The sequence below is a fragment of the Palaemon carinicauda genome, chromosome 29 (genome assembly GCF_036898095.1).
Source record: "Palaemon carinicauda isolate YSFRI2023 chromosome 29, ASM3689809v2, whole genome shotgun sequence".
Lineage (NCBI taxonomy): Eukaryota > Metazoa > Arthropoda > Malacostraca > Decapoda > Palaemonidae > Palaemon > Palaemon carinicauda.
In genome coordinates this window covers 69,796,046-69,821,536 of record NC_090753.1, presented here as the reverse complement: position 1 = coordinate 69,821,536, position 25,491 = coordinate 69,796,046, and the positions used below count along the sequence as shown (strand labels likewise).

General features: G+C 37.8%; 1 protein-coding gene across 1 annotated transcript in view; it reads right to left on the bottom strand.

Annotated features, from left to right (window-relative positions):
• Positions 1 to 10,769: 10,769 nt before the first annotated feature.
• Positions 10,770 to 25,491, bottom strand: part of LOC137622233 (sodium channel protein para-like) — a 118,104-nt gene continuing 103,382 nt past the window's right edge. Inside the window, 2 exon segments of the mRNA XM_068352727.1 lie at positions 10,770 to 13,133; positions 16,623 to 16,893. Of these exon segments, the coding sequence (XP_068208828.1) occupies positions 12,046 to 13,133; positions 16,623 to 16,893 (1,359 nt within the window). The 3' untranslated portion in view covers positions 10,770 to 12,045.

Below are 25,491 nucleotides of genomic sequence, written 5' to 3'. Positions count from 1 at the left end.
TCGATCTGTCCCGACTAAACTTGTCCATTCAATGCGACAGGTTTAACATGCTTACCGTCTCGCAGGTGCGAACCTTGCTTCCCCGTGGGGCCGTCACCACCTCCATCGATCTTACCGATGCTTACTATCACGTTCCAATAGCGAGACACTTCCGCCCATTCCTAGGATTCAGACTGGACGACAAGGCTTACACGTTCAAAGTGATGCCCTTCGGGCTCAACATCGCGCCCAGAATCTTCACGAAACTGGCGGAATCGGTCATTCAGGAACTCCGATCCCACGGAATCCAAGTCGTCGCATACCTGGACGATTGGCTAATCTGGTCAGACAACGTCGAGGATTGTCTCAAGGCAACAAACAAGGTGATCCAGTATCTTCAGTTTCTGGGATTCCAAATAAACTTCAGAAAGTCTCGTCTGACACCAGAGACCAGATTTCAGTGGCTGGGATTACGGTGGGACCTACGTTCTCACACTCTATGTCTCCCCAGGTCCAAGAGGATAGAGATTGCGAAAAATACCAAACGCTTTCTCGGGGAAAAGATAACTTCCAGAAGGAACCAGGAGAAGATTCTAGGGTCCCTACAATTCGCTTCAGTGACAGACCTCCTTCTGAAAGGGAAACTGAAAGACATCAACCGAGTTTGGCGCTCCAGAGCGAACAACAAACGTCGAGACAAGAAGACACGCCTTCCTCCCATTCTTCGGAAGAGGCTTCTCCCATGGACAACCGCCAAGAGCCTATCAAAGTCGGTTCCGTTGCAGTACCCCCCTCCAAGGATAGTCATCCACACGGATGCCTCCCTATCAGGTTGGGGAGGCTACTCCCAACACAGGAAGGTTCAGGGCCTTTGGTCCACAATGTTCCAACAATTTCACATAAACGTCCTGGAGGCCATGGCTGTCTTACTAACCTTGAAACGTCTTTCCCCGGCCAAGAAACAACATCTGAGGATAGTCCTCGACAACAAAGTCATAGTCCGTTGTCTAAACAGAGGGGGCTCCAAGTCAGGTCCCATCAATCACGTGATGGTGGCAATCTTCTCCCTGGCGGCCTCAAACCAATGGCACCTATCCGCCGTCCATCTGGCTGGAGTTCGGAACGTTGTGGCAGACGCACTCTCCAGGACGGTACCGTTGGAGTCAGAATGGTCACTAGATCGCAAATCCTTTCAATGGATCCTCTCCCAAGTGCCGGATCTCCAGGTAGACCTCTTCGCGACGGAATCCAACCACAAACTGAAATGTTATGTGGCCCCCAACCTGGACCCCCCGGGCTTACGCCACGGATGCCATGTCTCTCGACTGGAACACCTGGGAAAGGATTTACCTTTTCCCACCGGTGAACCTAATGATGAAAGTGTTGGACAAACTTCGAACCTTCAAAGGTCAAGTAGCCCTGGTGGCCCCCAATTGGCCCAAGAGCAATTGGTTTCCTCTTTTACTGGAGCTGAATCTCCACCCTCACCAGATTCCCAACCCGACTTTAACCCAGATAGTACAAACGTGCACCGTGTTCGCTTCCTCAAACATTCAGAACACCCTAACTTTATGGACTTCATGAAGTTTGCGGCACACAAAGGGGCTAACATAGACCCCCAGAATACTTTATTCTTAGAATCTGACAAGAGAGACTCCACTCTTCGTCAATATGACTCAGCGGTCAAAAAACTAGCAAAGTTTTTGAAGGATTCTAATACTGACTTTATGACACTAAACCTAACGGTAACCTTTTTTAGAACCTTGTTTGAGTCGGGCTTAGCAGCTAACACTATTACTACCATCAAGTCTGCCTTGAAGAAGATTTTTCTAATTGGCTTTAATATAGATCTAACAGATTCATTGCTAGCTTCGATCCCAAGAGCCTGTGCCAGACTGAGACCATCTTCTCGTTCTAGCTTGATTTCCTGGTTTCTCAATGATGTTCTTAAACTAGCGTCAGAAACCGTCAACGATTCATGTGAGTATATCCCTCTACTCAGAAAAACTCTCTTTCTCGTGAGTTTAGCATCTGGCGCCAGGATTTCGGAATTAGCTGCCTTATCAAGGGACCCAGGCCACATAGAGTTCCTTCCGTCAGGAGAGGTCCTCCTCTCCCCAGACAAGGTCTTCTTGGCCAAAAATGAAGACCCTCAGAATAGATGGTCCTGGAAAATTATCCCTCTCCCTCAGGATCCTTCCCTATGCCCGGTTACCACTCTAAAGTCCTTTCTATCAAGGACTTCCTCTAAGACCTCGGGACCCTTGTTCATCAGGGAGCGGGGAGGGACTATAACTTTGAAAGGGATCAGACAACAGATCTTGTATTTCATTAAACAGGCCAATCCAGAGTCTTTTCCTCACGTCCACGACATTCGGGCGGTAGCGACCTCAATAAATTTTTTCCATCATATGAACTTTACAGATCTCTCTAAATATACCGGATGGAAATCCCCCTCAGTGTTCAAGCGGCACTATCTTAAACATTTAGAGGCCCTTCAACTCGCTACCGTAGCCACAGGGAGCGTGGTATCCCCCGGACAAATTCCTTCTAACTAATTCCTGAATCCGATATCTTCCACCTTCTTCCTCTTACCTGCCTCACTTACAGTTCCTACCTGAGTTCGGTTTGTTATATCACACCCATGGGTGTTCCCATTTTGTAACATTGCTTATTTTATTATCATTGATCAATTTACTTTTACCATACGAACTGTATTTCTTTAGTGTCCAAGTTTATATAGTTTGTTCCAGTGTTTGACCTTAATTGGTTTTATTTCAAGTTTACTGTTCATTTGTCTTCCCTTCCTGGGATATTATACCTTATCATGCTGATGTTATTAAAGACGACCGTCTTCTACGTTAACTTTTGATTAAACCACTGTTTGTTATGTTGATTTTAATTCGTTCCCTTATAGTTAATGAAGTTTGGGTTCGTTTTCTCTGGTACTATTTCACTGGGCGGCACAGGGATTGAGCCCAGAAAAGGGATTTTGACGAAGGAAAAATGTATTTCTGGGCGAGAGACCTGTGCCGCCCAGTGAACCCACCCTAGTTGCTCCCCCCCTCATCAGACCCCAAACTTAAGGGTGCTGTAAGGAGTGATGGGCAAGCGTGGGTCGAGTTAGTAGTACTGGTCTGCGAGGCAGGGGAGGTTGAACTGCACCTCACTATTGAGGGATTTCGAAGAGGAGAAGTCTAAATGGTACGAGACCTCTGGTATTTCTCCCCAGTCTATACCGACACCATTAGGTGAGCGAGCTAGTTCAACCTAGCATTCCTATACATTTTTTCTCTGGTAATATTAGCAGTTATATTCCTTAGAAATGGTGCATAAGGAGCATTTCACTGGGCGGCACAGGGATTGAGCCCAGAAATAGATTTTTCCTTCGTCAAAATCCCTTGATTTATACCCACTGTGCACTACTAACAGCACTGCCCACATTGATAAATTAAGAAAGGTTTCGTAGACTTCCTTCAAAATATAATGATTTACACTACTGCATTTGGGAAGTACAAAAGTGGTGTTACATTCATATATTTTGGTTGAAAGCTCTTCAAATTCATCAACAGTATCGAGAGATAGTTTCATATGAGATCACACTTTTTGAAATTTCATAGACTTCCTTCAAAATATAATGATTTACACTACTGCATTTGGGAAGTACAAAAATGGTCTTATATTCATATATTTTGGTTGAAAGCTCTTCAAATTCATCAACAGTATCGAGAGACAGTTTCATACGAGATCACACTTTTTGAAAAGACAGGAGTCAAGGCTTCTTCATGTTAGATCATAAAAATATTAACAAGGTTAGAACTCAAACTCAGCAATTTTCTTTGTGGTAAATTATCAAAAATTTATTCGATGACATTATTTACAGATAATATAGTACAAACTGTGAAATTCAAAACATTTTACAAAGTGCAAGCAAAAAGGCTGAATGGAGAAGGAAAGAAAATGTCATTTTGTTTATTAGCAGCTTGAAACCACTTGACTACCAACAGGCGAGAGCAGATGTGTTTGCGGAGACGATACATTGATAGGATAACAGAGTATATTAGTATACAAGTCTTCTTCGGTAACTAGACACTAATATGCCAAGTGGGTGGATCGAGTCGAGGGTGTATTGCCGTGTGGATGAGATCATTATTTCTCTTTGCTCTATTTGCTACTTCTTTTATCACAATGGATCTTACACTGTTTGTTTGTTGACATTCTACAAGAAATCAAGACAGGGGCGAACAGAGCTGCCAGATAGTACAGTAAATACAGATAAGAGAATTACTTAAAATTTCTATTATAATCAAGGAATGAAGTTACTATATTTTTGATAATTGCTAACATCAGGCGTTTTGCAACAGATGACACAAAATCATATAAAGACAATCTCCTGAAGAAATAAAATAACAGACAACATATTTTTCTATATAGAATTTCTAGGGAGCAACGGACGTAAAACTTTTAAGAAGCATAACAGTCAAAATCAATATTTGTTTTTCAATACAACTATACATATCGGAGTATTACCTTTCTTTAGATATTGATCACCTGAGAAGCTACAATAAAAGTCAACTAGATTTGAGTCTCTCTCTCTCTCTCTCTCTCTCTCTCTCTCTCTCTCTCTCTCTCTCTCTCTCTCTCTCTCTCTCTCTCTCTCTACATAGTGTCATAATCCTACACAGCATTACACCCATGACCTGCTACACAGAGTCGGCACATGTAGTGTAAGTGACAGAGACGACGTTGTATCATATGTGTTAAAAACACTGCAATAATCTTCAGATGTTTGTACCAACCAAATAATAATGATAATCATAGTAATAATAATAATGATAATAATAATAACAGCTTTAATAATAATGATATCATTTATAGTGATAATTATTATAACAATGATGCTAATATTGATCATAACAATCATGATGATACAATAATTTTATTTTCATATGAAAGAAAAATTGATCTGTCGTGCTCGTAACCAGAGCCAAAGTATAGGTGGCAACCCAACATTCCTTGGGCGTTGGACCAATACTGCGTACATATTTCCTGTCAGTATTGCTCCTAAGTATACTCAATGCTTACCATACAGCACTGTATACAGTATATCTAATACAATATATGTGCAACTACATCGCCGAATACGTAGTGCGCATGGAAACATGCCGTTTTGCCTTGCGTGTCCATTGGGCCAAGTTAGAGCACAACAGAAAGGCGTGCGTCAGCATCAAGACAGTATATTATTCTGCAGGCAAGGTGAATCACACGTTCAATGTCGTAGCATGTGAGCAACCGCACATCAATATACTGGCCATGTATGTAGACGCACATGATTAAAGAGCAATGCACGATGCGTCACTTTATAATACATCTCAGTATGCTTCAAGGACACGGCTCCCATACATCACACGACTGTTTGTATAAGAGGAATGTACTGTATACACATATTGAACGAACTTCCTTACACATAAAAGTTACATAGTGTCAGCAAACATATGTAGGCTTTACATAATCATACGTATTGCAGCAAGAGTCCCGATACAGGCTGTCTTTTATGCATATGCATAATGAAATTGGTCAAGATTAGTATAGTACACTTATGCAGTTATACATACTATACACATCATGTATGAGGAGGTGTGTTTTTTACATATCTGCCATGCAAATAAATGACACATCATATTTTGTGGTTAAATTCTCACATAAAATTGACCGTTGGTACACTCTTGAGAGAAAGAACAACAGGATATAACTTTTTTTGCATTTTCTTCTAAGCAAACTACGAGAACTGCTGAAAAGTTTTTTTTTTATTTTTTTTGGGCGAGAGAAAACCTTCAGAGCTGAAATGTCCATAAGTAATGGGTGTTTGTTGTGCAAGGAACTAGTACAAGCAGCTAGCATTCTCCACTTCTGTTTCTTCTTTTTCTTCTCCTTCTTCAACTGTCATTATTCATCATTGTTTGGTTGTTTTTTGTTTTTGTATCTTTCACTACCAGTAGAAAAGCTTCTTTGGTTTTGTTTGGTGGTTTGTCAGGTTCTCATCTTGATATCACTCTTGGTTCTACAATGAAGTGATCATAAGCACAGAGCTACAATGAGTTATTATAAATACTGAGACAGTTGAAGCATAAAAAGGCCTGGCTGATAATCTATAATAAAAACATCTTGCCAACAATAGCTCCAGATTATTCCTACACAAAAACCCTTTTCAATGTTTCGTAACCAGAGACAACTCGTTTCATTGTCAGCAAAGCATAGACTATTTTGTTTTTCCAATGTATATGTTTGTGACTTTATATATATATATATTTATATATGTATATAGATATAAATTTTCTTATTGACAAAAGCAACCTATAAGACTGCTCTTCCACCCTCCACCCACTTTCTTTCCACTCCTGGGGAACGGAGCCGAAAGAAAGAACGAGGCTGATGGATGGAACGAAGCCGTCTGTGTAAACTGACCTGGTTCTTATCATGTCCATTGTATCGCGTCTCATATTTTCTTAAATACTTCCAACTCGAGTCTCTCTTGTTTGTATTCTGATTCTCAATGACATCGATACAATGAAAATGAATTTGATCAGTACTAAACATTAACAAATCATAATAATGGAGAGGCTTTCAATGATAATATGCATTTTTTTTTCAATTTACATTCTGTATTTAGTTTAGTTAAATTATTTTCAAACATTGGTAAAGTGTTTGCAATTTATATTCTCACATATATATTTGTAAAAATTTACCTTTCATATACAGTATCTGTAAATGGTTTATGAAATTTATCAACTTCAGGATGCTGTAATCTCAAGTACTGTACTCTTATTATCGTTCATCCATCACCACATGAATATATGCACTTTTGTTCTGGCCTTTCCACTCCCATTTTTTTCTATCTACTTAACCCTTCATTTTCTTTAGTCATCTGACGACTGTCACTATTATACAAAGCTGCCAACTACCATTTCCTGACTAGTGGTTAGCTAGTGATGTTAGTGGGTTTTGGCTCTGTTTTGTATTTTTGGCGATTCAATCTCCGCAAAACCACAATTTTGGGCGTAAGCTACAACATACCGCCATGTCGTTGTTCTTTTAAATAACTGGTACGGAAAGTAAGGGAAATGTGTTCACCGAGGGAATGGGATACAAAGAGCTACCATTAAAGCAAATTTAAAAGGTATAATCAATGATGGGTGGTGGGAAGAAAGGCTATTTCTTGGAATGTATACTATTTTGTCCATCATGAGCACTAGGGGAAGTTAGTGCCGATGACAGTTTCGTTTACTTTTGTTGTTTTAGCTCATCAATGAGTGAGGTTGTAATAAGGGCCTGTCTCCCTTGCTTTCCGTGGAGGGGGGGGTGAACTTACAATAGGGCATAGCATTAAACCATTACATCTCATTGCAACCATCAAAATAGAAAACAAATTTCTGCTTATCAAGAATATAACAGTTTGAATATTACAGAATTGATATCACATCAGGATGATAAAAACAAACCTAAATATTTAAACGGAGTGTGCGCGCGAGTGTTCCACCGGAAGCTGCTACAGCAATTTCTTTATCATAATAATTATTATTATTAGTATTATTATTATTATCACGATAACATTATTAGCACATTGTGACTGGTAATAGGGGGAAAGGATGTAGCTGTCAGCTCCGGTGGGGCACTCTACATTACAAACTAAGAGGTGTATAAATCTGGAGTTTCACAGCACTGTCTCTTAAAAATTAGTGTCTGCAGTGACAAGCCGTTGTTTTGTATAGTCGAGAGGGCAGGGTGCCTCTCGGCTTTCCCAAAGAGCGCTGTATAGCGGTTGTGGACAAAACACTCTGACTTGTGGAGCCCTTGAGCAAAGGGAACATCCTCTGACCAACCACACCTCGGCTAAATACGAGGGGTGGCGTGTCGTCCTGGAGGGAAACAGAATCGCCCTTTGGTTAGCTCCTAGGTGGCACCGTGCCCCCTCGTGCCAGCACAGTCAAGCCTCGAGTATTACAATGGGGGGGGGGGGGAGGAGAGAATGCCATCTCAATAGTCCAATCACTCAGAGTTAAAAGTTCCATTGCAAAATTTTCAACAATAGTTCTATGCTAAATGGTTAAGAAGTGTTTGACAGAGTTTTGGACCAATGACACAAACTCTGTAAAATATCTAAATACATAATATAAAATAATTTTTTATTATTATTATTATCAACACAAGAGAGGTAGGCATAGGGTGGCAGGGAGACAGACACCCACCACATAATATTGACAATGGGTTGGTGCTGAGCTGTTATGTCGTGCTCTGCAAAGGAAGAGACTGGTGACCCTTGAAATCTGGTGTGGGTGCGGGAGGGGGATTGGCCAACAAACGGGAGTGGGGTCACGGTTTATGGCGTCGTGAGGGGGAAGAGGACGTACAGTACGTGTACCCAAACCCGCCTGCTCTCCTTTGCTGTTATTCTCTCGCCACGCGCACACACACAGGCATTACCTCACCTTTTATTCATTTTTGTTTATTTAAAATTTGTTTATAATTCTCACCTCTTGTTTGTTAAGCCAATTTTTTGTTTCACATGCAATTGTCATTTCTTAGAATTTAATGTCAGACTGATGATCATAAATATAAATAATCTTTTATTAACTTCATTATGCACATAATAACCTTACACTATTTCAGCTTATCCTATACACTCAAATGTAATTATTTCATAAATATCGGAGTGTCGACATAGAATATTGTGCATTTAACGAGCCATACCAGTTACAATAGAGATTTTAAGGCCATCATGATTTCGACAACCCAATCACAAGGGACAGACAACACAGCAACAAATGTTTAGAGAGAGAGAGAGAGAGAGAGAGGAAGAGAGCGAGAGAGAGAGAGAGAGAGAGAGAGAGAGAGAGAGGGAGAGAGAGAGGTACAGAGAGAAGGTTGCAGCCATGGATTAGAGGCAGACATAGGAATTCTGCAAAGAAAAGAAAGACTGATGAATTGGGTCTCTCTCTCCTATTGTATTTTTGTTTCTAGGAAAGTGAAGGAATACCAAGTAATGAGCTCGAGTGTGTGTCTGTCACGCCCTTAGGGAGTGAGATGTTGGGGCAGGACAGGGAGCGACAAGATAAAAGCCAGTGAAAATAACCAAAAAAAAAAAAAGGTATTATTACTAGAATATTTACATGACACAATCTGGGATTCTACTAAAATTATATATACTGTATGCTTATCTAGGAGTATAAATGAATTATAAAAGAAGTTATTATTTCCACATATTAGGATAAATAAAATCCTAAAAGGGTTTTTGAATGTACAACCAAATTAGAGGCACAGGTGAGAATACACTGGATGCTTAAAAAACTGAAGGACTCAGGCTCCAGTAGGCAAAACTTCAAGAGAAACAAACGTGCAGAAAAAAACTGGTTTCAGTTAAAAGACAATTTCAAGTGAACAGCGGAATTCTTTGAATGAAGGTGAGGATTGGCTGGTTATACTGTATATTGATTGACCATGAGTGCTGTATATGACTGGACCTTTCCATGTTAACAAGAATCGTCATGCCAATATATACGGAGGAGCAAATGACAGAATAGTTTTAATAATACTGGTCCGGGCTAGTTGGCAATGTTAATTGTTTTATTTTTTTTTTTATTACATACCAGTTGTATTGAGAATTATGATTACAATAGTGAACGAGATCCAGTCCTTCGAGCTTATTTTCATATTAATTTTTATACACTATGTACCATGTATGGTTAGAACTGTTAAAGGTATGAATGATGTTAAATGAAATATTCAGATACATGCTCCACTTGGGGAAGAGGGAGACAAGCATCCTAATTCCACAAACATTTCTGCAACCTTTCCTAGGTATGTTATGGCCACAAGATTTTTTCCTCGAATTACTTCGAGTCGTCAAAAATTCCTCTCAATTCTGTTTTTAATTTGCAATGATACTGGAAAGCTGTGCATGTGATGCTTATGCCATGCATTGAGAAATGGTGATAGTGGAACCTGAAGAGTATCTGACTTCGCAAAGGCAGGATTAATAAGGCATTGAGAGGGAGCAAACTGGTTGAAACACAAATTATTTATACTGAATGAGCTCTGCAGTTATGGTGTTTGGTCATACCTCTGTGGCTGGGGAAGATGAGGACCACAGGGGTATAGCCTACATGTAAGTAATTATAATTTCTAAATTAATTATAAAAACTACGCTCATAGCATCAAATGGTCCAGTCCTAGTTCTTAGTTTACACACAACTTGATTTGGGGTTTCATCTTTGGAAATAAACATTGGCAAAGAGCAAAGTATTTCATTTTATAACAAATGTATAACATTTGAAAAAGGTGAAAATTGGGAGGGTAAAAAAAAAATAGTAACCAGAAATGTTACAGGGGTAGCAAAAGTATGGTATGGTTCTAGCAGCCATTCTGAAGCACGCACTGAGCCAGCCTATCTATTGCTATGGTGGACGAGAGAGCACGACTGTCACTACATTCACTCCACACATGGACTAAAACACACGCTCGGCTCCTGCCTGGCTTGTCCCTAGCTCACTGTAGTTGCACATACCAAGTAAGAGATTTAAAGCTTATAAAACAATGTAACGACTGAATACATCTTATAAGTAAAAGTTAGTGGAAAGTACTGCGGCATTAACAAGAGGACGGGCGCGCCCCCCGGCCCACCCTGGGGCAGGGCGCTTGGGGGCAGGACGGAAAAGAGCAGATAGGTTGTGGGAAAACTGGAGGAAGAAAAGTTATTGTAAGAAATGAACTGGACGGGAAAGTTCCAGATTGAGTTAATGTTTTTTTTTTTTAAGAAAGTTTCGAGACGTGTAAAGATAAGTGACACTAGAATAGAAAGAAGAGAAAAGGAATACAGACTATGATTACAGTATGTACAATACCAATACCAGGTTAATAAAAGAAGTTGGAGTAAAATATATAGAATGTTGCATAAGAAAAGAAAATGAATGAATTGCAGGAGAGGATATAGAGAGAGAGATGTAATGAAAGCTAGGAATAGGAAGGGAGTCAGGGCCGGGCGGCACGCTGTCCAGGAACACGACGCCTAACAATACAAGTTCTACCTTATTGTGCACTTCGCTACTCGCATTATGCACAGCTTGCACTCAGGTAAAGGCATTTGTGTATCACACACAGTTTATGTGAGGGTTATAATTATGCAGTTATAAGTTTCCATTAATACTTGTTGAGAACTCGTATTGTTGTTGTTGGGATATGCGCATTAACAAGGGTTCCTTTTCAAAACACCTGTGACACCTGTGCACCACTCCACCCACCTGGGCTGTTATTATATACATACATGCTCACCACTGTTTGCGGGCTGCTCGCTGATGCTGAAGAGGTGATGCTCCTGCAGTCCTATTCTTTACTTGGCGTGTCACTATGCAGCCATAGTTGTTGGTATGCATTGGCCATCCTTGGGGAAGGGAGGAGGTGTTGTCGGTGCTTCATACACCGGGTGTCAACAATACTGTGAGCGTGGGTGTGTATTGGCGGCCATGAGCAGGTGGGCGATAGAGGGCAAGGAGCATTAGTGTCATCAGGCTCCACTTCACCTTCGCGCCAACTAACAAGTGAACGTCGTGAGGACTAGGCGCACCCAGCCTCGCTTGAGCCGAGCATCAGTACCAAGATAGGTAAGCAATGGCTCAGTAACCATTTAGAAAATGAAATACAAAAATAAACATATGGTGAATCACTTAGGGCAATAATCTCTGCACAAAGGGCGCGGCACTCGCGGGTCGGGAAGCTGAGGACAGTTGGACTGTAAACTTAAACAACAAGGCATTAAGAGTGTGGTGTTCCCGAGCAAGAGTGGCCCAACCAGCAGCGCTGGCACTAATAGCCCACACTGACCAGGCTATTTGCTTGTTAACGACCTGCTTATGCGGTAATTCGTACCAAAGCTTGGTGGGAGTTAACATAGCCATGTGTTAATTAACAGCTGACCCGTGTGGTAGTTAACAACTTATTAATAAAGTTGCTTACAACCGGCCCGTGTATTAGTTTAAAAAGCAGCAACAACTTCATATACTCGCCTTTCCTCAGTCACACATCGGTGGACCGAGACGTCACTGATGGTGATCGCGAGTGAATCACCACCTTATGTCCGTTTTTTGTGACATAACCATCACTTTCCACCAGGACGGCGGTATCTGCTTGCTTGAGTTCCTCTTGTGAATCGGCACCAGACAATGAAGATTGGTCTTTATGTTGGCGGTGTCTCCGCCATGCCTGTTGGATGAGCCTTGCACAATATTCTTCCCGCTGGCGCCACAGTGTAGATGAAACAGGTTCATAACCGGGACGGTCGTTAGCTGGACCTATTTCACCTATATCTGCAGCTTCCTCTACTGGATTACCTTTCCTTGCAAAGAAGTCCTTGGTGAGTGCATCTAGAACATCAACACAGAACACAAGGTCTCCCTTGCATATTGGGATGTCCATTGATACAATTTTGTACTTATTTGGCTTGTGAATCTGAAGAGGCGGCTCTAGTACATCCAGAAAATCGGATAGTTTATGGAATTCAATATACTGTGTGCCTTTAGGGTCAAACTCTTGCCATATCTCATAGTACATGTCGTAGTCGTCATCTGTGAGACCCTCTTCTACGTCCTCCGTGGCTTGGGAATAATTCTCGAGAATGACAGCAATGTACATGTTGATAACAATAAGGAAACTGATGACAAGGTAACCCAGTAGATATGCGATTCCTATGACCTGATCGCCACAGTCACCAGGCTCTCCAATTTCAGGATTGGCATCTTTGCAGTCTTTCTCATTGACAATTCCTGATAGTACACCATCCCAGCCTGCTGATGTCATCATTTGGAACAGCAAAATGAAAGACTTGAAGAATGTCTCAAAGTTGTATACACAATCCAAACCGCCAGTGTGTTTGACATTCATGAAGAAAGACATTCCAAATATGGCAAAGATGAACATAACGAGGAAAAGCAGGAGACAAATGTTGAAGAGAGCGGGGAGGGACATAGCCAATGCAAAGAGCAACGTCCTTATGCCCTTGGCACCTTTGACCAATCGGAGTACTCTGCCCACCTTTGCCACTCGAACAACTCGAAGAAGTGTAGGTGAGACAAAGTATTTCTCTATGATATCCTTCAGCACCAAACCTGCAAGGATGATGAAATAAGAAACCATGCATTAGTATTGTGAAGTGGTTTTAGTTAATTTACTGCTACATATTATTGAAAGATAATAATTGAACATAGTACCTTGGAGTGCAGGCATTGTTCTGGAAAAATAAAAAGCTTGCATGCTTCTCATGTACCATACAATAAGTTCTCTTTAAAATGCAGGAGATGATATGGCATTAAATTTTAGAAAAACACTACTGTATGCTGCATTCCAAGATCACACTAGGTGTAACTTACCTGATCTAAAGGATAACCTTTGTATTTATTTATGAGCTCATAAACTAAAATTGAATAATGAACCTGTTAAGATACCATTTTCTAAGCCAGTTTATTATGGTAACAAAACTCTCCAATCCTAAGTGTTTGGAATTAGTTTAGCTAAGTGTTAAGTGTTATAGAAGCTGGTTGTGGCCTAGAGGAGTATATTTTGAATTACACTGTATGCTATAACCTTCCAGAAGAAAGTGAACTATAGTCCATTTCTTTTATCGAGGCAGATTTGCACAGACTCACAGCAGTGCCCTTTTGGCTCGGAAACGTTTCCTGATCGCTGATTGGTTAGAATTATCTCGTCCAACCAATCAGCGATCAGGAAACTTTTCCGAGCTAAAAGGGCACCGCTGCGAGTCGGTGCAAATCTGCATCGCTGAAAGAAATTGACTTTAGGTACTGTATATGGTAATCATATAATGTTTGAGAATTAAAAAGTTCCCCTATGTAATTCTAATTTTATTTGTTTGAACAAAAATATTACACTATTCTAGAAATATCCAAAAGTATTCTTTTTTTTATTTTGTCAGCACTCTTCAAATATTCACTGTACTGTATACAATACATTTCCTTGTGAAGTTTCAAAATGTGCATTATCATCTGTTTCTTCGTGATATGAACAGGTATTGGTTATTTATTTTTATTGTTATCATTGTTATATGGGCATAAAGACCTAAAGACGTAATGTTAATTGTACCGTATAGGTTTTTGCTTTTAATAAATTATGGAAGTATGATATTCCTGCCTGAATGATTGAAATTTAAAAAAATCACTTCCCTATATATCGTACTGTACTACAGTAACTTCAATACATTTCAAACAAAGTATCTACAATAATGTTTCTATTAATCGTGTAGGCAGTATGTGTATGTGTAAGAGTAGATATAAACATACACAATAGGGATTTATATGCATACATAAATCATATTTGTATATTTGGCACATAAGTGTATATGCACAAATTAATATATACATTATCTATGAAGTATCCTAAGAAAACGTGCAAGCATTTATCTAACACTATCACAAGGCTTATGGGAAGGGATTCATGATGCAAAAAAAATGGAAGAATAGAGAATAAATATCACTTCAAACCATTCTTCAGGATTAATTATCTATTAACTATACTGTATATGCATTTCATAAAAAATAATTAACCCTGAAGAATTTATAGGATTAATAAAAGGCCTTTACTTCCCTGTTGAAAGGTTCTGAAAATATATTATGCAGTAAATAGTGCTTCATTACTGAACATGGCAATGTTAGATAGTATAGTCCAATTCTTTTAGCGAGTCATATTTGCACCGACTCACAACGGTGCCCTTTAGCTCGGAAAAGTTTCCTGGTCGCTGATTGGTTAGAATTATCTTGTCCAACCAATCAGCGATCAGGAAACTTTTCCGAGCTAAAAGGGCACCGCTGCGAGTCGGTGCAAATATGACTCACTAGAAGAAATGGACTATAGTAATTTTGTGTAATATTTCATAGTGGATAAGAGAGGTAAAAATTTAAACTTTCTTTTGATTTTCAAAACATTAATTTTGTAAAACTATATTTCAGAAACTTTCTGCACAACGACAACAGTAAGGCTAATATTTTAAGATACTATAATAACCTTGAATTTTATTTCTCTAGCTATATATATATCATGAAATATTTGATAAATAGATTACTAATTTTAAAAGTAAATGATTTTCTGTACAATATCAAGTTTAGTGCTGGTCATGAGCAGAATTTGACTTGATTACCTGGCGTCGGTGAATGTTGTAGTTGTAACGCCATATTATTCTTCATAATCAATTCACTCAACTTTTTACCCTTCTGAGGATGGGGTAAAACATGGCTTTTCCGTTTTGCGTGCCTTGTTGAAGACTGGATTTGTTTGGCACAGACATTTTCCTTTGCCCTTCTGAATGCAATTACTGTGATTTTGAGCCTTTATTTATTCATTTTTTTTTTTGCTCTATCCCCCATATTTTAAATTTCCCTTGACTTGATTTTTCGGGGCGAAAATTTTTTCGAAATTCGAGCCAAAAATATTTTCGAAAATTTCGGCCAATTTTCGTGCCGAAAAATTTTTCAAAAATTTCGGCCGATTTTCGGGCCGAAAATTTTCTCGAAAATTTCGGCCGATATTCGGGCCGAAATTTGTTTAGAAAATTTCGGCCGATTTTCGGGCCGAAAATTTTTTCGAAAAGTTCTTCCAGGGTTAAGCCCAATTTTTTTTTTTTTCAATTGAGCATGGGTTAGATTAAAGTGCCATTATATAATTATATTATTAGAATAGCTTTAATATATAAATATATCATCTTTCAAATGCAGGGAAGTTGAGATGGACAAAGCATCCTTAATCTAGTTAAGTTTTTGAGGGAAATTTGCCTTAGATATTTAGAGAAAGGCATGGATTTCCACATTTTAAAAAGAGTACCTTAACTTGCTAGTAAAGCAGCCCTAATCAAACTAGAAAAAAAATATACAGGAGCATTTCAGATAGGTTTAAATATACAAAGAATATTAATAAAGGAAATATACCACCTTTGGTTTGCTACAATGACCAGACGGTATTGTTAGTGGATAAAAAACTGCAAAACATCACGGAAGAAATGAGTTAACATTGAGATCACATCGCGAACCACAGACATACTATACATATATATAGATAAAAATAATCTACAGGTGTATATATATATATATATATATATATATATATATACTGTATATATATATATATATATATATATATATATATATATATATATATATATATATATATAAATATATATATACAGTATATATTTTTTTTTATCTATATCTATTACACACACACACAGACAACATGTAAAGGAGGAAGAAACGTTAGTTGAGAATGGAGGAAAGATAGAAAAACAGGCTTCTATTGCAGCTGAACGCAAAGCAAGGATAAGAACAACAAACAAATCAGTTGTGAAGGGGACTGATAAATTATTGTTTGGTATGATTTAATTTTATCAATTGGATTAAAACAGCTGATGCATAGACAGACAGACAGATAGAATATTGCTAATATCATATGCACCTGGAGAGAGAAAGAGAGAGAGATAAAGAGAAAGGGACCAGACATTACAGTAGGTGCTAATAGATTTGCACTCTTGAATTACACTGTACGTAGAAACGATGATACACATGGAGTGACTATTAGAGGAACTAGAGACTCACCTAGTATAGACATGATGACCACCACGAAATCAAACAGGTTCCAGGGCTCCTTGAAGTAGTGCCACCGCAAGGCGAAGACCTTCAGCACACACTCGGACGTGAAGATGCAGATGAAGATAAGGTTCAGGATGTCTAAAACTTGGGTGAACTCGTCCGTCATTTTGTAGTGATCAATGGTCATGGTGAGCATGTTGAAACCGATAAACAACATAATGATCATGTCGAACTTCTTGTTAGTCACGATCTCGAACACTACGGCTTGAGGGCGGAACTAAGCAGGAGGAAAATACAAAACAAATGCAAGGACTGTTTTTTTTTTTTTCTCTAAGTGGCAAAGAGGAATAAAGATTGATATGGAGGGAAAGAGAGGTAAAAAAAAATATAAAGTGAAAATAAAGGAAATAAACAAAATTAATTTTTTTCTCTTTCTCTCCTTAAGAATTGGGGATTGTGAAAGATGCGACTCTAGTTAGAGCCTCACCTTCCGAAAGAAAATAAAAAAATAAATATGAACATTACGGTTAAAAAAAGACCATATGTGATGTAACGATGATAAAACGTAAAAATATGCTGTGTAATTTTATTAATCTATACGTACAGATTACTGAAAATGTATCGAGGGTTAATTATTTAATTTTCTAGGCAAACAAGTGTTTTTATTTGTATTAAATACATGAAGATAAACTTTCTGAGAAAACTCTTTAATTTGATATCTGACAATGAACTTGAGATTTTTAAAGAAATTATTTAGTGTAGGAATACAGCCCACAATCGATGAATATTTAGGCTTAAGAGCCATTTTCGGACATTTAAAATACAGTTTCAAACCAATGGGTAGATTGAAAGCTTTATTGACAATTTTACGCTCGATAACAAGCTGTGGAAATTTAAAATTGATTATAGCTTATGAGTAATTTGGAAGCTCAAGTACAAAATGGGATAGTTTTGAAGCTTTAATAAAAAAAAAAAACTGGTATATTTTAAAGCTTATGAAGCAATGTAAAAGTTAATTTTAAGGCAAAATAAAGGAGTGATTACGAGTCCTTTTAATTTCACGTTTTGAAATTATAGCAAAGCAACAGAAAAATATCAACTGATGGTAAAAGAAAAAATGAAGAATTGATCATAAAATGAATACATTAGCACGAAATGATAAATGATTTTTAGTAAATGAGCGTTTGTGATGATGGCAGTAATGAATAAATAAGCTGATAACATAGAAAATAAAAAAAAATTTAATTCCAAACATGTTGGACTAGCATGAAAAATAAATGCAGTAAAAATCTGTAGAAGAGGGAAAATCGTTAAATCAAAGGGATACAAAAGCCGTTTGGTTTGAAATTCGAGAACAACGAAGAACCGTCCAACATGGGGAAGAAGGAACTGGGCACTCTGATCCTAAACCCAACCAGAGACTGATTGGAAGAAGGGACAGGGTGCCGCTATTCCGACTTCCCTTCCCTCACCTCTGAACCTCAGCCCCCACAACAGTTCACCTCTCGCATTCTCATGCTTCACCCTTTTCTGTTTAGTTTCCTATACCTTATAAAAATGTGTCAAGAGCCTTCTATGTTCAAAACCTCTTTTTTTTTCTTTTCTAAATTAATTTCATGTATTACGGGCATAATTAACCCTTTTACCCCTGGGGTATTTGGAAATTTCCAACCCTTATCCCCCAAGGGGTTATTTTTTTCCCAGCACATTTTGCAGTATATTTTTTGAAATTGCTCTAACAGCCTTAATTTTTGTTATAGAGAGGTCAGGTTGGTCTCATTCTCTTGGAAAAAGCCAGAATTTTTAAAAAAAATTATCAAAAATATGAAAAAACAAATTTTTTATAGCATTTTTTTGCAAGGACATACCGGTACGTCCATGGGGGTAAAGGGATGAGTTTTGTGAAACGTACCAGTACGTCCTTTGGGGGTAAAAGGGTTAAGATATTATTTGAATATATGTTTGTATTCATGTATAAATGTATAATAAAAATGGTATTTACCTAAATATCATCATAGATATATAATCGGATAATTATGAATATTGTAATTCGATGAATATGAATCTGTATAAATACTATGCTTATAGACCAGTTATAATGTACTGTACACTACATTATTGTTAGTACATACTATAAAATTTTCATGTGAAGATATGTGTGAATGTATTTAAACACACATATACACATACAATATATGCTATGTATAAGTATACTGTATTATAATGTTGAATAGCAATCAAGATACTCTACCAACACTAATTATTAGCATAACTTTAATACTGTAGTTATATTTCCTATTAAACAAAATTCACACCAATATCATACCAAATAATATATAACTTGATGTGTTAAACACAATAAATTCACACACTATGGAGAGCAAGAATCAATCAACACTTGGTGGAAGTTCATATCTTCAATATCTGGCACCCTCCGGATGTTTGACAAAAAAAAAAAAAAGACAGACATTCATGCTCGGAGAAAGCTCAGATTTCCTCAGTTGCTGTAATAGGTAAGTGGCACTTACAAATTAAAGGCCTCTGAGTTCTCAAGTAGTTCTCTCAACTGTACATTCATGCCCTTTAGGTAGAAAACTGAATAGGGCTGCAGAATCTCAAAATAGCTTTCTCAACTGATTTCTTTTTAAGGGATTTTGATGTAGGAAAAATCTATTTTTGGGTGAGATAGCCATGTCGTCCTAATGGAAGTTCCTTCTGGCAACTTCTACAGTATAATATTTCTGCGATTGATATTACAAGAGAGTTACCGTTGGGTATCATGGGGTTTCAAACCCCGGAAACGACTATCTGAAGATATCGTGTATAATCAGGGATGTATCCTAAGATAACCATAGATATCTGCACCCCAAACAGACCTTACCCAGTCTAATCCACTAAGGGGAAGGATAAGTAAGGAGCCGTTACACATCCTATCACCTTCCAGTGCCCCTATACGTTCCTGCTTCTAATTCCTTTGAACGCAGCTGGTGGCTACAGCATGGTAAATCTTTATATAGCAAATTTCCATCCACCTCTGTGCTCTACCAATGATAATGAGAATTCAAGTGTTTCTTCACACTTCCTTCTGACCAGTGTTCTTTTTGTTCATTTTCGGGTTATGGTGTCAGTGACCTTAGAAAAAAATAATTTTCAGGTAGCTATACATATAAACCATACCATTATCATTGGTTAGCTTGTTATTCCAGTCTGGGTATTTTATTAAATGTGAAGTCGGTTAATATCTTGTCTTTCCTTACAGATATTTGCTGTTCTTTGTAAACTTTTCATTGACAAGTTGTGTTGCATTCTGCGATGTTATCTTACATATCTCACTGTATTTAATGGTTACAGATATTTGCTGTTCTTTGTAAACTTTTCATTGACAAGTTGTGTTGCATTCTGGGTTGTTATCTTACATATCTCGCTGTATTTAATGGCTTGTGCCTCCAATAAGATAGTGGTGATGATAAAAATTCAAAACCTGTTAATACTGGGAAAGGCTCAGATTTTATTAAAAATGCCTATAAATATGGTTTGAAAGACAAATCAGTCAAATACCTTAATTGGAATAGATTGAATTTATGGTGCAATAATTTAATCCCAAAATGGATCTGCCAATTTTATCCTGTTAGTCTTGGGTTTACCAATACTACCAACTTGTTAGATCTAGGAGGATAAATGCTGGCTTTATGAGAAGATTCAAGATATTTTCAGTAGCAATAACTTTTCCAAAGTAATTTATAGGAAAATTGAATCTTTCTTTTCAATTCTTTGGACCTATAAGGAATCATTAATGTACTGAATTGAATAAAATTTAAACTAGAAAGTCAAGCACTCACTTTATAGATGTAACTGTGTAAGAATCACAACACTGCACTAAAATTCTGTCCTTTGTATTCACCTTCTGCTTCATGAACTTTCCTGGTTGATGCTGTATGACCTTCTTGGCCCTAGTACTCAAACTCCAGTCTTAAATAAATCCATCCTTAGGTTGACAGTAGCACAGCTGGTGTTATGCACAAATTGTGGCCTTTGTAGCTTGCAAGGTTACTGTCTGCAAGATCTAAGAGGTAGAGAAAGACTGTCTGGCGTTAAAAGAGTTACAAAAACATTCTCAAATGAGGAATAATTACTTACTCACATTTTAGGCTTTTATAACCATATTCAATTGTGGAATTTTTGGCGACATTAACGACAGAAACGTTCCCTCAAGACTACAATGTATTATCATTGATGTATCTTTTTCCAAAATACACTTTCTGGCTCCAAAATGTCAAATGATCTTCCACATCAACCTCTTGAAAAAATCTCACTCCTTTGATTTTCAACATAACAAAGGAAGTAGTTACACAGGTCAGGTTGAGAAGTCTCTGTATTCCAAGAGGTGGGTCAGGAAAATATTCTTTTGAAATTCATAGGTCTTACCAAGGAACAATTGCTTTAATTAAATGTTGAAATATATGATAACAAATGCAGACCTTCCACTGTCCAGTTGTGTTGAACCAGTGCTTGGCTTAAGGCCTAAATTTTATATTCAATTCAATACAGTTGTGTTGAACTGATCTCAGAATCTTAAAGATGCTGGCAGGTGAATTATTTATTGTATAATTAAAAGTAACATTCATGAAGTCGGTTGTGAAGTAGTATTTCTCCATTATTAACTTTTGATTGTAGTTTCAGAAATGTTGTGTTCCATCCTTGAGTCAATCCAAATCGAGAGAGTTAATGTTGGCTATATACATTAAATATCGACAAATATCATCAAGGGCACGACATCAATGTGGTAAACTTTATTTTCGTATGCGAGAATTTCGTGATTATTTAGGCTATTTTTAGCCATGATAATCCTGTTATACACACAACTACAAGAAGTTACCCTTGCATGTGTTATGCAAGCCAGAATTAAACTAATATTTTCACTACTGTCAGCAATCATGAATTCCGGTTATTTCAAAGGTATCGTCAAATTATTATTTGTTGACCATGATTCCTTATACTGCAGATCCATTTCGTAGTTGTGTGGTATGCTTTTCATTAGTGGCAATCGCACAACTCTTAAGGTATCCTTCTCTTCTGGTTAAAATGGCGGATTGATCTGCAAATCAGAAATCACCTCAGACCACAAATAGATGCACAGTACTATTTGAATGCTGCGTCACACCTTGTGTTACCGTTTTTAATATCAAACTAAAATCCAAGGCGAGACTCCATCTTCCTCCACTTGGCTACTTACCACACAGCAAAAACTGCATTGGGCAGGGGATAGCTGTATTAAGTCAAGATATGGAGCGTGGATAACCAGAGAATGAAGATACACAATTTTCCAAGGGATAACTTACAGTATGCTCATACAGTATGATGAGTACCAAACACACGTGATGACTCATACCTGTATTCACACATAAATGATAGTCTCCTGACGTACAGGACAGTCATGCATTGGCATACATACATGGTATATTAAGTTGTATGTTTTCTTTCATAAAAGCTGTATGTGTGTGTTCTTTTTTTTTGCATTCTGAATAGCAAAGATCAAGCATTATACCCATGATGCTACCTTTTCTCAATGATGAAAATTTTATGTTTTAACTATATAATTGCTTTAATTAGTTTCTTAGTTTTTATCATTAGTGATCAGTCATAACATAATCAGCTAGAATATAGTTATATGAATTAAGAGGTTTTATTTTGATTAAATATATGTTTATGAGGTTTAATTATCACATTTTTAATACATGATGAACTAATGAAAAGATTTATAAACTACCATTTCTTTCAAGTTTTTTATTAGTGTATTTATAATCACAGTTTAATTAAAAATACTTTTGACTTATTTAGATTTATTAGATGGAAAAATATTATTTAAACTTTTATTCTATAAAAATATTCAATATGAACTTTACGCACGAATGAGTTCGCGGAACTGATTTGTTGAGAAAAGGTTGCAGTGCTCAAGAGCTGATAAAACTGGAACTGTACACAAAGCTTATGAAAATTAGCAATTGAAGCTTTATTTTCCATTAATTATGAAGCAATTTAAGTTGTAATATGGCAAAGAGTCTTCAATATATATTCAAGTTAGCAAATGTGAAAGCTTGTAAAAACACAAAATGTTTAATATTGTAGTTCTTTTTTTCTATTCCATGCTTTCTAACTGCCTTAAGTGCATGAGACTTGGTTGTGACAAGGCACCTAACAGGTGAGTTGCTTGTGACAAGCCACCTAACTGGTCGGTTGTAGCCACCTAACTGGTCGGAAGTAGCCACCTAACTGGTCGGAAGTAGCCACCTAACTGGTCGGAAGTAGCCACCTAACTGGTCGGATGTAGCCACCTAACTGGTCGGAAGTAGCCAAATAACTGGTCAGATATAGCCACCTAACTGGTCGGAAGTAGCCACCTAACTGGTCGGTTGTAGCCACCTAACTGGTCGCATGTAGCCACCTAACTGGTCGGATGTAGCCACCTAACTGGTTGGTTGTAGCCATCTAACTGGTCGGAAGTAGCCACCTAACTGGTCAGATGTAGCCACCTAACTGGTTGGACGTAGCCACCTAACTGGTCGGAAGTAGCCAAATAACTGGTCAGATGTAGCCACCTAACTGGTTGGAAGTAGCCACCTAACTGCGAAAGTAGCCACCTAACTGGTCGGATGTAGCCACCTAACTGGTTGGAATTAACCAACTAACTGGTGGGATGTAGGCTATGCCTATTGACCTAAATGTCAGCAACTCCCTGACTATTTTAACGTGCAGTAAATGTTACACACGCCAACAGTCCAAACTATAAATTTATGAATGACTACCTTCTTGCTCTAATGCATCTCTACCAAACGTCAACAGAAGTGACACCTTTTGAAAAAAAGGGAAGGGAAGAGTACTGTACTTGGTTGTACCCTTAAGCAATGGACTTAAAACCAAGAGTATGGAAGGCCATTGTATTGAGATTGGAGCAAATTTCCAAGGACAAGGAATGCTAAATATGTAGTCAGTTACTGAGGCAAGGCAAGGAGGTATGACACCTGGGATGGCTTATCAAAACAGCAGTTAATACTTCACTTGAAAAAGATTATAAAACTGTAATTAACCACTCGTGTCAATTGTTTCATAGACTAGTCACCCTTTATATTAATCTATACATTATCTAATCGTAATTGCCTATCTAGGTAATAAACTGAAACTAGCTATATAAAGCAAATTTATCCTAACTAAATAAGATATAAATGCTCCTAACCACCTAACACCCAGTTGGAAAAGTAGTTACTAAAACATGAAATTGGTCTTATTTGTAAAGAAAAAATTGTGTTGTCAGCGATTGTATTCAGATCAACTGGAGGATGCAATGTTGCATCCTTTTGGTAATTGGTATGTGAAGTGCAAAATTGGTCTTTTGAAGGTGTATAGATATACTGTATATTGGGGAAGTTGCGTCACACCATTTAATCCAAAATTAGTTCAAAAAGTCTTCTTTTTTCTTTTATATCTTTCAGAAGGTATGCACGTAGGTATATTTTGGATTTCTGTGTAGGTAACCATTGGGCTATAATGACCAGTCTCTTTGTCATCTGGTTGGTTTCTCGAGATATATAACTGGTACTTGGCAGTGATATATCTTGGCTATAAGCAGGCGAGGGCAGAGCGTGATATTTGCGAGGGTTTTGGACACTGAGTTGAAGAGGTGAGGGTGAAGCATCTCCTATCACACACCGGCAACAACTTCGTGGAAAAACGGATTGAGTGAGGTTCAGGTCTTCCACTTCTGTTGATTTCAGAAGCTATCTGATGGGAATAAGGTACAATCATTGTGGAAAGGTAACATGGTTCACTCGGGAAAGGTAATGATGGTGAAAAGATCAGGTTGATGGCATTGAGTAAGGTAAGAGAAGGATTTGGTAATGTGGGTGGCAAGAGAAAATGTAAAATGGGCAAAATTACTTGTTCGAAAAGGAGCTTGGTGGTGTGGGTGGCAAAGGGGCAATGTGACTTGGGCAAGAATGAACAAGGTGACTTGGTTGACAAGGGAAGACGACATGAACCATATAATAAGGAAGGTCATGGCACAGGGATGAGTAAATATTTGTTGTTTGAAACACCAGGCAGATTAGTATGTTCAATGGTTATTGGATTGAGATTGAGGTCTCAAGAAAATTAAAATCTGTGGCCAGTAAGTGACAGGAAATATAATGGAGGTAATGTTTTTGGGATGTGCCAGAGTACTGGAAAAGAAGTGGAACACTGAAATAAAATGTCTTTGTTATCAGTAGCAGATCAAGCGCATGGTACTCTTAGCTGAAATAGTAGACTTGGCTGCTGAAAGATTATTGAATGTTTACTTGGAGTGCTGGTGCAAACAAATATGAATTCTAGTGGCTGAAACATTACTAGCTGTTGACAGAGTGGTGACTACTGACATTAATGGCTTTAGGGCACAAATATGAAATGCAAAAAAACTAGTGACTTGGAGTACTTGTGGGAAAAAAAATACAAATTATGATGAACAATAACAACAGCTTAGGACTTCAGAGTGCTTGTGAGAACACACATGAATTGCGATCGACAGCAACAACAACGGTTTGTGACTTTGAGTGCTTGTGGGAACAAATATGAATTGTGATCAACATCCTATGCAGTATGGGTGTTCTTCAAGGTGTTTTAAGTCATAGAAAGTTTTGGAAGGTAATGAGGAAGAAATGTGATGAAATTACTTTAGAGATCTTATTAGATTACATTATTATAGCAATATATTTCCTAGTTTGTATAAAGTACCATAAAAAAGGTATGTAAAATTCCAGAACTTATAAGTTAAATTACTTTTGAAATACTGACAACTCTGGAAGTTAAGCGTATTAAAGTAAAGACTAGTACGTAATCATAAGAC